Source organism: Alexandromys fortis, unplaced genomic scaffold, assembly GCF_014885135.2.
Source record: "Alexandromys fortis isolate MF-2015 unplaced genomic scaffold, M_Fortis_MF-2015_v1.1 scaffold_152, whole genome shotgun sequence".
NCBI classification, from domain to species: domain Eukaryota; kingdom Metazoa; phylum Chordata; class Mammalia; order Rodentia; family Cricetidae; genus Alexandromys; species Alexandromys fortis.
Genome location: NW_026068045.1, coordinates 1,258,541 through 1,272,381, shown reverse-complemented (window position 1 = coordinate 1,272,381; position 13,841 = coordinate 1,258,541). Strand labels below are relative to the sequence as shown.

Here is a 13,841-nt window from a genome sequence, read left to right as displayed (position 1 = left end):
TCGTTAATTAGGTCTTTCATGGTATAACCTGTGTGCCAGGGTCATCTCAGTTGGCAGTTGAGTGAACTAATTTTTTTGAGGGTGTTTATAGCAACCTTTCAGGAGGGCGTGGTCTATCATACCAAATTGGAATAGAAGAAATCCACAGGGTCTGGTCCTCTGTGAAAACAAAAGAAGACCCTCTCCAAAGCATCATATCCTTAGACCCAAATTCTGAAGTCAAGATACCTTTAGAACATATGTGCAGGTTCAGCTTAGCAGCCCATATAATGAAATGTCTCTCTGTACTTAGCTCCTTCACAGTCAAAAATTTTAAAGAAAACACAATAATGCAAAGAATCCAGACTCTCCGTGAATTTTCCATTTTTATGTGGCTTATTTTTTTTATTTCTCTTAATCTATAGCTATTTGAACTGTCTCTTTAAAGACTTTATCCTTTTTTTTTAAACCATTAACTTTATTCTCTATATTTTTTTTCTTCTCTCTCTCAAGCCTACGTACATTCATCTAACAGTGTGGTCTTTTATGTCTGAATCTGTTTTATTGTGAATCTGTAACATTTTTTTTACTATCCAGGAGCATTTCTTAAAATGTTAAGCAGTTCTTAAAAACTTAAGTTGCACCGTGTACAGGTAATACGGTACCGTCTGTGTCCTGCCCAGTTGAAACCTTAACTGCACTGTTATTACAGTAATTATGGTAGTTCCTGCCTGAGGTCAGCACAGTTCAGCATGGAGAGGCCGCTCCTGTCTCAGATCCATTTGGTGCCCCTGAGCTGAGCACAGTTCCAGGCACACAGCAAGTCCACATTGGCGCCGCAGTCGGCAGTTTAACTCTGAGACTGAGCATGCAGCACAGAAACTCTTTTCATCCAAGTTACAGCAAAATCTGACACACAGAGCAATGCTCAGTCTGAAAACACATTTCTGTAAGGCCGCAGGAATCCGCCATGCTCTTCTGCCTGCCTAAGCCTGATTTTGCCGTCTGCCCAGGTGCAAGTGGGGAGCGCTGAGCCATTGGCACCGTCTCAGAGCACTCTCCTTCCGATCCCAAGTGGGAACAGAAACATCCAGTCCCATAAAAGCCGTTGAAATGCTTTAAAGCCAGAGTTTGCACTGGCGGCACAGTCCCAGGAAGCCGCACTTTAAAATGACGCAGCTTTTTTTCTGTTGCTGTTGCCGGATCAGGAAATCTCTCTACAGCACGCTACCAAAAAACAGCAAAAATCTGTGTTAAACTCTCTCTCCCTTATTTTTAAGCCCTCTCAGGTTTTGAAGTGGATTTAGCCCATCACGTCTGGGCGCCACTCTGTAGTAGTAAGACCGGCGAGGCTACATTCCCGGCACCAGGCCACCCGCATGGCTAGCTTATGCCCCGAAATAATTACATGGAAACTGTATTCTTTTAAACACTGCCTGGCCCATTATTAAACAGAAAAAGGGGAAATGATGTGGGAGTGATTTCTTATTAATAAAGAAACTGCCTAGGCCCATTTGATAGGCCAACCCTTAGGTGGGTGGAGTAAACAGAACAGAATGCTGGGAGAAAGAAAGCTGAGTCAGGGAGTCACCATGGTTCTCCCACTCCAGACAGATGCAGGTTAAGATCTTCCCAGGTAAGCCACTTCGTGGGCTACACAGAATATTAGAAATGGGTTAGAACAATATGTAAGAGCTAGCCAATAAGAGGCTGGGTCAGGCAGTGTTTAAAAGAATACAGTTTCCATGTAATTATTTCAGGGCATAAGCTAGCCATGTGGACACAGCCCAGCCGCTCCTATCACTACACTTATGTGTGTGTGTGTGTGTGTGTGTGCACGCATGTGTGACATGCACACACATCAGGGTCTTGTGCATTCCAGGCTTTGCACTTGACATGCACTCAACACAAACGTGATCTTCTGCCTTCAAAGTGCTGGGGTTACAGGTGCACATCACACCACACCTGGTTTCGTGCTGTGCAGGAAATCAAACCTAGAACTTTGTGTTTTCTAGGCAGGCTCGCTACTTACTGCGCCCTAGCTCAGTCTGTTTTCTTCTAAGAGTTCTACAGTTTTTTGTTTTTCACTTAGATACCATGAACTACTTTAAGTGAGCTTCCTCACCCTCAACACTGGAGAGGCTAAGGCAGAACGATTACAAATTCAAGGCCAAAAAAACAAGTCTTAAAAAAAAACCAAACAGTATCTGCATAGGGCATAAGACAGGGCTTAGAGCCAGGCAGTGGTGGCACACGCCTTTAAACCCAGCACTACTGTGCCACAAATTGGGCCCTCACAGTGGGCAAGGACATTGATTATGTTGAGCTTATTAGGGATTGTTACCATGTGGAGTGTGGCAGCGATGAGACTGGTGTGTCTCCAGGATGGATCCAGGGACTGTACTGATGGAGTCCTGGGCTGACCTTACAGCATAGCTATTGAGGCATTTCTCTATGTGGTGTGTGTGTGTGCGCGCGCACAGAGCAGTGGTGCGTGTGGATTTGTGTGTGCGCGTGCACATAGCAGTGGTGCGTGTGGCTGAGCGCGTGATTTGTGTGTGCGCGCGCACACAGCAGTGGTGCGTGTGGCTGAGTGTGTGATTTGTGTGTGTGTGAGCAGGACATTGTCAGAGCTACTTGATGAGTGTGAGATATTTAATGACTGTGTGTGTGGAAACTAGGATTCTGGTGTATGTCACTGTCACCTGAGCAAGGCAGCACTTGAAGTTTTTACTGTGACATGTCAAGGGGGAAGAGGCTTTGAGTGAGATTGAATGTGACAGCAAGACAGATACCAAGTGGAGTAGAGGCAGGAAGGCTGTGCCAGGAAAAGGCGGGGTGCCCAGTTGACGCTGTGGAGTTCAAGTGTCAGGCAGGTGTGCATTATCCTCTTCCCCACAGGCCCCAGCGGCGTCCTGAAAGCATGGGAAGGGGACTTGGATGTAAGGAGCTGTGGTCAGGCCTCGGCATGGCACAGCTGAGAGCTGTGTAAAGTGGCCATGGAGTCTGGACTGGGCTCTCCTGGCCTGAGCTCTTAGAGTGGCAATGGAAACAAAATCACCTGAGCATTTCTTCCCTCTCCCTGTCCCCTGGGTGACGGGAGTGAGCGAGATGCCTCATCCCGCACTGCACAAGCCTGAGCAGGAGGCAGTGGGCATGTGCCCAGGGCAGGAAAAGGCTCTGAAACTGTACCCCAAAATGTGAGAGCTGTACTTCAGGAGATAACAGAGGGGTTAACAGATGTGGGCTAACAATTGGTTTTATTGGCAGGAAAATCTAGGGGGCAGAAAGGGCAAGAAGCTGGAAGGAGAGGGGTAGACAGAGAGGGGCAAAGGCAGGCCTACAGATCTATGGAGCCACCTGAAGCCAGCTCTGAGGTGACGAGCTTTGTCCTGCCGAGACAATGAGTTCTTCAGCGGGAGCCAGGAGCCTCCCTGCTCCAACGCCAAGAGACTTGAATATAGGGAGAGGAAAATGGAATGGGCTTTAGTTTAAAGTGAGGAATGAGAAGGAGTTCAGAAGTGAGAAGTGACACCATGACTCAGGGTGCAGAGACCCCAGTGACACACACAAGAAACAGACCATCATTGATGTGCACCTTGCTGCCACGGAGGACGCCAGTAAATGCTGCACCCAAGTCCTGACGGGGTGAAAGGCTAGAGGTTGTTGAGGGCACAGCACAGAGGGTCCTGGGCTGTAGCAGGCAGTAATGCCCAGGGCTTACTAAGGGGAGGCCATGGCTTTGGGGTCTGTGGGAAGGAAGGGAGACTGCTGCAGGGCAGGGCTGCAGCACAATACGGAGAGCCTTTCCAGGAAGGAGTGCAGGTTTCTAGTTCACAGGGATGGGGCCGCGTATGTCGGGAAAGCCACACGGCTGGACCTGGAAGCAAGGCCTACTTCAGCGGGGTAGAAACACCAGCGTTTGCAGGCAAGGGTCAAGAACCGCGAGTCACAGGCAGGCCTGAGCCTGGTCTGCAGGAAGCACAACAGGTTAACGTTAAAGCATAGCAGTCAATCAGCTAAGAGGCCGGGCTGGGCAGCTCCACGGCCTCCATCACTTCCGAAGGAACTTCTTGTTGAGGAGGAAGATGAGAAGGTTGACATTGACTTTGGCTTTGTTAAAGAGCTTCATGACAGCCACACCCTCGTATTGCAGCTGCAGCAAGTCCTAGGAGGGAAGGAACAGGGAGGGGGTTTACGAGCTTCTGGGAGTAGCACAGCCTATAAAAGCACTTGTCATGAAGCCTTACAGCTGCCAGGAGCACTGGCCACTGAAGCAGGGTGTGGAAAGCCCACTCTACAAATGAGAAAAACAGGCGCAGTGATTTAACCAAATGCTAAGCCAAGTGGAGCCAGGGCTTGAACCCAGGTTTCGTATTCACAAATAACAGAGACTTGCACTGAAGGCTGGCACCTGCAGCTCCCGCATGTGTGTGTGGGGGGGGAGGCAAGAGGGCAGTGGCAGAAGCTAAGCCAGCTTGGGCTATAGAATAGGCCCTTTCTCAAAAACAAACAAAAACCAATAAATAGGTCTGGACAGATCCTCAGCACTTACTAGCACTTGCTACTCACGCAGAAGACCTGGGTTTGACACCCAGCAGCCACATCAGGTGGCTCATAACCGCCTGTAACCCCAGTTCCAGGGGATCCAATACCCTCTTTTAGCCCCTCTGGACATCTGAATGAGTGTGCATATACGAATACAAGAATCAAAAGTAAGGCTGGGCATGACAGTGCAAGAATGTGATTCTAGCACTTGTGAGGCAGAGAAGGCGAAGCTCTGTATGTCTGAGGCCTGAGCTATAGAATGAAACCCTGTCTTAAAAAAATAAGGCTAAAAAGCCGGGCAGTGTTGGCACACACCTTTAATCCCAGAGCTCAGAAGGCAAAGGCAGGAGAATCTCTGTGCATTTGAAGTCAGCCTGGTTTACAGAGTGAGTTCCAGGATAGTCAGGGCTACACAGAGAAACCCTGTCTTGAGAAAACAACAATAATAAAAGCAAATAAATAAGATTAAAACCACTGATTCACTGGATGTGGTGGCAAACCCTGTAAAGTTGGGAGGCTGAGACAGGAGGTTGCCTTGAGTTGAAGACCAGCTTGACCTACAAAGGGAGATTCTGCCTCAACAAACAAGCAAACCAACCAAATCTGGACTGAAAAGATGGCTCAGGGACGAGAGCACTTGCTGTCTAGCTGTGAGGAGCAGACTCAGATCCTGGCACCTGTGTTGAATAAACGTCTATACCTCCTGCCGCAAGGCATCTGATGCCCCTTTCTGGACTTGGCACACACCTAGGTGTAGGCACTCATCCACCCACTCAGAAATCAAATATACCTTTAAAAAAATAAGGGGGCTAAGAGTGTGGCTCAGCAGAGAAGGTGCATGTGAGTGAGGGCTGTGTGTGGGTCTTCAGCGCCCGTGGAGGTGTGTGCTATAACCCCAGTCCCAGGAGCAGAGAGAGCGCCCGTGGAGGTGTGTGCTATAACCCCAGTCCCAGGAGCAGAGAGAGCGCCCGTGGAGGTGTGTGCTATAACCCCAGTCCCGGGAGCAGAGAGAGTGCCCGTGGAGGTGTGTGCTATAACCCCAGTCCTGGGAGCAGAGAGAGCGCCCGTGGAGGTGTGTGCTATAACCCCAGTCCCGGGAGCAGAGAGAGCACCCATGGAGGTGTGTGCTATAACCCTGGTCCAGGGAGGCAGAGATAGGCAGACCCCCAGAGGCTCCCTGGCTAGCCGAACCACTGAAAATGGTACAGGAAAACTCGAAATGTCAACATCTGGCCTCCACATGTGTATGTGAGTACACCCCCACATACACACGCCCCCAGTGCCCCAACAACAGCAACAGAAAATAGGGCCAGATATGACAGAGTTGGCAAAGTCTTGTCAAGGACCTGAGTTGGATTCTCAGAACCCATGTAAAAGTAACAAGACTTTAAAAATACAGGATTGGGGGTGTAAGTTGGAATAGTACTTGCCTAAAATGTGTGAAGCCCTGGTACCCCATAAGTCAGGTAAGGTAGTGCATACTGTAATCCTAGCATTTGGGAGGGGGCAAGAAAATCATAATTCAAGGTCACCAAACCTTGTTGCAAATAAAAATGAAATCACTGCTTCCCTGAATATTAGCTAGGGCTGAGGTCAGCTTTTTAACCTTTTAGCCTCTGAGCCTATAAAATGGGTAAATGCTACCGAGTGACTAGGGGTTATAAAGCTGGCAGTGCCAGGAGCTGACACCTAGGGCGTCACGTATGCTAAGCGAGTACTTCACCGCTGAGCTATATCCCCAGCTCTTTTTAACTTTAATCTTTACTGTGTCTTTACTTTGAGACAGGGTCTCACGATGCTGTCATGGCTGGCCTGGAGCTCCTCACCTGCCCCTGCCTCCCAGAGCTGGGATGAAAGGCGTGCACCACCATCCCAGCTTTACTTTTGCTTTGAAACAAGGTCTCACTAAGTTCCCCAGGCTGGCCTCTAACACTGTACTTCAAGTTTGGCCTTGAAATAGAAAGAAATGTTTTTTGTTTTATATTTATTTACTTAATTTTATTTGTGTGTGTGTGTGCAAATATGTGGTCACACACCACAGGACATGTACCAAGGCCAGAGGACATCCTGCAGGAGTCTCTTCTCTGCCTCCACCATGTAGGTAGGCCTTAGGGATCAAGATGCAAGCATAGGAGGCTGGAGAGATGGCTCAGTGGTTAAGAGCACTGACTGCTCTTCCCGAGGACCCGGGTTCAATTCCCAGCACCCACATGGCAGCTCACAACTGTCTGAAGATTCAGTTCCAGAGCATCTGACACCTTCACACCAATGCATATAAAATAAAGTTAAATAAACGATTAAAAAAAAAGATGCAAGCATAGGCTTTTTAGGTAAGTGGAATGGTGAGCTGAACCATACCAGCCCTGGGTCTTGAACTTTTGATCCTTTGCCTCAATCTCTTAGGTGTTTGGACTACAGACCACCTCCCACGGACCTGGGTCTACCTGTGGAAGGGTCTCACCTGGTAGTGGAGCTGAAACTGCTCCATGTCCACACCCAAGAACTTGGCGTTTACCGCAAACCTTCCCGCCTCATCTCCAGGAGTGATGTCAAAGATGACGTTCCTGAAGCTGTCAGGAAAAGGAGTCAGCACGGGACTCCTCTTTTCAGAGCCCTATCCCCACTCCCGCAGCCGCTCCTTGGGGCAGTGGTGGGTGCCACTGACAGCCCAGGCTTCCTGCGTCCCATTGCTGGCAGCCTGTTCTCTATCGTCTCCCAGTTTGACTTCTGCCTGTTTAATCTTTTTTCACTTGCCTGGCCCTACCAAGCTGGCCTCATCTCCAGGAAGCGTTCCCAGCATTCTTACCAGAGCTATAACATGTCTGCTGCTCTCCCGTCTGCCTGAAGATGCTCCATCTCCCCACCTTCTTTCAGCAAGCAACTTCCTCCTCCTTCCAACCCAGTGCCTGCTCAGAGCTTCATCCCAGCCTTGTCCCTCCCACGAGACAGAAAGGGTCTGACATTCTGCCCCCCAAAGACACATACTGAGAGACAGGGAGATCTTCAATTTCCAGCAAGACGCCCTTTTCCAGGAGCTGGGCGGCTGTGTAATGAAGACACGACTGCTTTTTCCCCTTCCCAGAACTCCTGCTTAAAAGAAAGAGATTTTGTCTGAAAAACTTTCAATACTGGCTGCCAGCTCTTGGTGGCTGGCAGGAAGATGCCAGGCCCTGAGGAGCCTCCCTGCTGTGGAAGGCAAGGGGGGCACGCAGTGCTGACCGGGGGTGATTCCTAGCCAGGGCCAGGGGATGACAGGCAGAGGTGCAGGTTCTGGTGAGGGCAGGGTTCACAACACCTACTTGGCTTTGGGGGCCAGGTGGTCAAGGCAGGCCTGGATGTACTGGCTGTAGTAGTCACCCTGCTCCTCATAGAAGGTGGTTTTTGTCTCGAGGCCCTTCAGTGTGGCCCGGAGTCTCAGTATCTCTGCCCTCCGCCGCTGCCGCTGCCTACGCTGGTTGCAGATGTCCTGCACGTGGGGACAGGAAGCATGTCAGCAGCCTTCCTGAGGCCTAGACCACTTCACTAGCTCACTGTGAAGATGGCTAAGGAAACAGAAAGGGCCTGGGGCAGGAGTGGCTTAGGGTAGAGTGTCGGCCAAGCACGTGTGTTCCATTCCCAGCACCAGGAAAAGGCAACCGTGAGAGCTGTTTTATCTAAGAGACAATCCAAAGAATGTGCAAGGGGACAAACTCAGCGCTCCTTTCCCGACTACCAGGGAGAAGTCTGCCTTTGGAAAGCCAGTACAGGGGCTCTACATGAGGTCACCTGTAGTCCTGGCCTAGGTTATCACCTTGGCTAGCTCATCCACCAGTCCCTGATAGCAGTCGCTGGCCCTGACCAACCCCAGGCCCTGTAGGCGGCGCAGGTTCCGCAGGACACATCGCTGCTTATCTGCCAGTGGCAGGAGGGAGTGTGCCATCATTGAGTGGTGCCGTCGAAGTGACTCCGGCTTCTGGGTGTCACGAGCCTGGCGCCAACACATCAGCCGATGATGGGCCTCTTCCTGGGAGGGGGCAGAGATGCTGAGGAGGTTCTGGGCCCTACTCTCCTACTTCAGATCAGGACAAACCCCAGAGCTTGGGACCCTGTGCATCTAGCTTCTGGGGTGGGGCGGGGAGTGGGGAGGTGGAGAACACACAGGCCATCACACACAGTGATTCCAAAGGACACACACAGGTCAAGGAGACACTGCTGCTGCCAGCCTCCCACCCTGTTGAGGCGCTCTATGGCATGAGGTTATTGGAGCTTGCCTAGCTGTTTTGGGATATGCCTGTGTGTGGCATTACCACCTTTACTCAGGGAACTCCTGGCGTTGTCTTATTCCAACAGGGAGCCCACCTGCCATCTTTTCCTGCCTCCAAACCCTTCTCCACCATTCCCCAGAGCAATTCCTTTATGTGGTTCTCGACAGACCGTCCCTCAGCACTCTCCTAATCCCAGCCCTGTGCAGGGAAGGAAGTGGGCTGCCTAGGCTGTCCCCTCAGCCTGTGGCCTCTGGGGGAGGAACAGGCAGTGCGAAGGGAGGGAAGAATTAAAGACTTAGCTGTGTGCTGCTGTCCTGGCTACTCACCTGTTCTCTGGGAGCTGACAAGGACAGAATCTCCTCGAGGGAATCCCCAGGGTGGAACTGGATGAGGTCAGCCAGCATCTGTTTGGTACTAAAGGGAAGAAGACAGGGTGAGGTTCAGGAGGGGTCTGGACGGGGTGGCCAAAGAGCTAAGGGTAAGTGGACCCTGCCCCAGGTCAGGGCTGCTAGGGATGCCCAGGATGAAGAATGAGCCAGTCCAGGGGAGGCGCTACCCCCTAGAACACCTTCCCTCAAACTGGCCTCCTTAGCCCAGGTATTCACCTCCTCCTGTAGGTCCCCATGACTGATTCTCCTCTGGGTAGCTTTCTGCTTGTGTTCCCAACTCTAAGACCTTTGCTGACAGAACAGGAGCCGCTCTGGCTGTCTCGCTGACAGTGTGTGAAGGGTGGAGCTGCCTTAGGGAGATGATGCCGCTAACTGCCCAGGTAACCAGCCCAGTGCTGTGTGGTCCTTCCTGATTGGCTTTTGCAGAAGTGTGAAGACTGAATTCCTGGCCTGGCCTGGTAAGATGGCTGTTGGTAAAGGCACTTGCTGTGCAGACGTGCTGATCTGAGTTCCATCCCCAGAACCCATGTGAAGATGGAAATCTTCTACAGAGCTGTCCTGATCTCCACACATGTGCCATGACATGTACTTCCCTCAATCATGCACACACACACACAACAATAAGTAAATTAGAGAAAGAAGTCTGAGCTTTTGTCTGACCATCATTAGGGCAGGCATGACAACCTGGTCCCTCCCACCTCCCACAGACTGTGACTTTGAGTTGTGGACTTTAGAGGAAGCTTCCACCTGAGCCCCCTGAAGCAGTCTGTACCCAAGGTGAAATGCAAACCTAAAAAGCATTTGGTCGAGCCAGGCATGGTGGCTCATGTCTGCAATCTCAGTTAAGATAGGAAGATTAACTGGAGTTTGAGGTGAGCCTGGGCTACAGAGACAATCTAGGCCACAACGGGAGATTCTGTCTCAAAAAGCAAAATAAACCAAAGAGTCTGGGCAGTAGTACAATCTGCAGACACCTTCGGCTCCAGGACCCCAGTCACCCCCACGCCTTCAGCTGTGACTCCAAGGAAAAGGCTGAGAGGTCGCCAAAGAAGGGCTGATTCTATTCTGAGCGAGGCAAATGTGACTCAGGCTTCAGTGAGAACTTTTAGAACAGGGGGTGAGAGGACAATAAGAAGTATGATGGCCTCTCTGAGTGCAACCACCGTCTAGGCAGCAGGCTACAGAGCCCCGGGAGAGCCCCCACACCTACCTCAGAAGTAGGCTTTGGTTGCTGGTGTGGTCAGCATCTGCCTCCAGCCCTTCAAACTTGTTGGTAAGTGTCAGGGACACTTCGAGCCTGCTCAGATCTACCTGCCCATCTGTGGCTGTGTTCTCACCTGAGATGTGGAGAGATGAGTGGAACAGGCACACGAAGATGGGGTTACAGCACCTTTCGGGGAGCCACCCCACCCCCACCGTCCCATGCCCTCAGCATCGACACCTACAGACGGGGTTACAGCACCTTTCGGGGAGCCACCCCCACTGTCCCATGCCCTCAGCCTCGACACCTACGAAAGGACTTGAGTCACTACCACTGGGCTTCTGTACGATCTCAACCTGGGTGCCAGCTGGGGCTTGCAGTGTGGAGGTCGTGGCATCCCACCAACACTGCCCTTCCGCTGCGTGGCACACTCCTCTTGTTCCTCTCATCCCAGAGCCCTAGAGCTAGACGTCTAGACGCAGTAGGACCCAAGAGGCTCTCCCCCACATTTCTTATATATGATTTCATTGGTCATCGTTACAGCTTGGCCTCCTGTAGCATCAATATCTGTACTGTCTGTCCATACAAGGCTGTGAGTCTATGTTCCTCAGAGTCATAGGGAAAACAGAGGAGTCCCTATGATGAGCTGCCTGCTGACAGCCATCCAAGAAGGCACACACCCATGAGGTCAGAGATAGAAGGTGGCTCCCCAAGGTCCTCCAGGAGCTGGTGCAGGGGGTCTTGGTGATCTGGAGCCAGTTGGTCTTGGTGTTCCAGCAAGAGCTGTGGATGGTAGAAGGAAAGAGGGTGCAGAGTTGAGCCAGGCCTGGCTCTGGGGTCAGGGATCTTCCCTCCGGGGCTGACCCCTCACCCTGTGCGTGCTGATCAGCTCCCCTACAGTGATGTACACCACAGGTTTGGCCACGGCCACCATATCTGAGTACTCATCTATGGCGAAGCGCTCCTCTGGCTCCGGCACCTGGCAGGCTCTGTGGATGAACTTCCTGTCCCAGAGAGAGCGTGTGTCAGAGTGGGGTGGGTCTGCTGGCAGTCTCAGCCCCGCCCTGCTTTCATCAGGGTGCCATCCAAACTAGTTTGATGGTCTCTGTCCCCTGGGAGGCCCCCATTCCCTGTGTCTCCGGGAGCTTCTTCCTCAGACTCTAGAGAGGAGTAGAATGTGAGCCGTGGGGAGTGGAAGAGGCCGGAGAGGGTGGAGGGAGGGACAGGGCGCCAGGACCCAAGACCTGAATTTGAGATGCATATCCTCCAGGTAGCCATTCAGGACTCGAAGGTGTTGGCTCTCCCCAGAGAAGGTCTTGCCGGCAGCAGCATGCTGTAGGAGCTGGGCCACAGCACCCAGTGCATGGCGCTGTGGGGCGGCCATTGTGCTGCCCGCTGCCATGGCCACAATGTCGAAGGCGTCAGGCGCTACCACAGCTGGGTTCAGGAAGCGGTAGTACAGGAGGTTCCCAACCACCTGAGTGCAGAGGAGAACCTTCTAGAAAGTCCTAGAAGCTACCCTGATAGTCACCGCTCCACATTCCACATGGTGAGCCAGACTCTGTTTACAGCATAGTTTGTCATCCTGCTTGTCTTGGGATCACTGGCCAAACTGGGCAAAGGAGAGTCTTGGAGGTGGCAGAGGAGACACAATACTTGCCTTATAGACTTCACTCTCTGTGGCACTGGGGAACTTCTTCTCCAGGGCTGTCTTCAGGACTTTGGCCATATACCGCATCCCATACCTGAGGAACAAATCAGGTGCGTGTGGCCCTTCGGATTCTGTCTCAGGACTCAGTATGAGCCTGGCTGTCTCTCTCCGTCTCAGGCACTCCAGGGTCCACACACATTCCCTCTACTTGCTGGTGCTCCCCGCTGGAGCCTGGCCCCTGAGCCTTTGTCCTTCCTCCTGTCTTGTGTCAATACCAGGAATAGGGCCCTGTTGGGCTCTGAATCTCTCCCCTCCTTATGCTCCTTGTTTCTGAGACAGGGTCTTGCAGTACATGCTGGCTTCAACCTCTGCCTTCCAAGTGCCTTCTGCTACAGCTCAAGAACTGTTTCTGGGGCCTCTCACTTCCCCACAGACCACCTCTGCTTACAGTGTATCTCACCTTCCTACAGAGGCAAGTTATTCTGCCTCTTGGGTACCTGACAGTCCAGGAGGCTCCGAGGCAGTCAACTTTGCCAGCTCCCAGAAGTCCTGAGTAGCGTGTCTGGGCTGGGGCAGGGCCTGCCTGCCTACCTGCTAAAAATCTACTCTCTGTCATGTCCTTCCTGTTGGCAGGGAAGGCTGGAGTGGGCACTCAGTCTCGCAGGGGTTTTGGGAAAGTAGCGGGGTTACTCCAGCGTGCTGAGCACCTCTGTCACTCCCTTGACGGGTTTGCTACTGCAAAGCTAGACTTGGCGAAAAGCTATTTCAGCTCCCAGCTCCAGCAGATTGATAACTCCTGTGTATTTCTCTTCTAGATGTCAGACGATCTTTCCTTATTCCCGGCTGTGAAGCCTCAGTCCTGCTCTGTAGTCTGGGGCTGTTTCCCCTTTGGCGCTCAACCACCCTCACGCTGAGAACCAAGGCCCATGGCTGGATGCTGGATCTAGATGACACATACCCATTCGTAATTTATTAAACAAATTCATTTGTTTTGAGACAGGGTTTCTCTGTGTAGTCTTAGCTGTCCTGGAACTCACTCTGTAGACCAGGCTGGCCTCAAACTCAGAGATCCCCCTGCCTCACCTCCCAAGCGCAGGGATTAAAGGCTATACCACCACCTGGTTTCACCAAATAGTTTTCAACAAAACTCTTATTGAAGGATTTTTGTTTGCCTGTTTGTTTTGTGACAGGGTTTCATGTAGCTCAGGCTGGACCCAAATTTAGAAGAATAAGGTTTGTTTGTAATTCTGACCACTCTGCCTCTACCTCCAAATTATTGGCCAGTTTCTAAGAAAGAAGAGAACTGGGGGCTGGAGAGATGGACCAGTAGTTAATAAGTGGCTGCTCTTCCAAAAAAATTCCCATCACCCACATGGCAGCTCACAACAACCTAATTCCAGGCTCAGGGGCTCTGTTGCTCTTCTCTGGCCTCTGAGGGCACTGGGCACAAACAGTGCACAGATACGCATGCATGCATGCAACACCATACACACTAAAGAAAAACCTTTAAAACAAAAGGGCCAAGCCAGGAGGTGGAGGCACACGCCTTTAATCCCAGCACTGGGGAAGCTGAAACTGGTGGATCTCTGTGAGTTTGAGGCCAGCTTGGATTACATAGCAAGTTCCGGGACAGCCAGGGCTATGTAGAGACCCTGACTTAAAAAATAAAAAAGAAAGAAAGAAAGAAAGAAAGAAAGAAAGAAAGAAAGGGAGGAAGGGAGGACTATAGTCATGAGGTACTTTAGTAGTTTGGAATATTACCCTTTTGTGACTTTGTGGGCCAAAGAGTCCCATCTTTTCTTTTTTTTTTTTTTTTTAAATATTTATTT

General features: G+C 51.3%; 1 protein-coding gene across 1 annotated transcript in view; it reads right to left on the bottom strand.

Moving 5' to 3' along the window:
* Positions 1–6: 6 nt before the first annotated feature.
* Positions 7–13,841, bottom strand: part of Iqgap3 (IQ motif containing GTPase activating protein 3) — a 45,537-nt gene continuing 31,702 nt past the window's right edge. Inside the window, exons 28-39 of the mRNA XM_050166305.1 lie at positions 12,022–12,216; positions 11,606–11,838; positions 11,233–11,365; positions 11,042–11,144; positions 10,371–10,497; positions 9,098–9,185; positions 8,318–8,530; positions 7,827–7,993; positions 7,513–7,614; positions 6,989–7,097; positions 2,775–4,147; positions 7–1,206 (exon numbers count right to left, since the gene is read on the bottom strand). Of these exons, the coding sequence (XP_050022262.1) occupies positions 4,034–4,147; positions 6,989–7,097; positions 7,513–7,614; positions 7,827–7,993; positions 8,318–8,530; positions 9,098–9,185; positions 10,371–10,497; positions 11,042–11,144; positions 11,233–11,365; positions 11,606–11,838; positions 12,022–12,216 (1,584 nt within the window). The 3' untranslated portion in view covers positions 7–1,206; positions 2,775–4,033. The remainder of the gene's footprint in view (positions 1,207–2,774; positions 4,148–6,988; positions 7,098–7,512; positions 7,615–7,826; positions 7,994–8,317; positions 8,531–9,097; positions 9,186–10,370; positions 10,498–11,041; positions 11,145–11,232; positions 11,366–11,605; positions 11,839–12,021; positions 12,217–13,841) is intronic.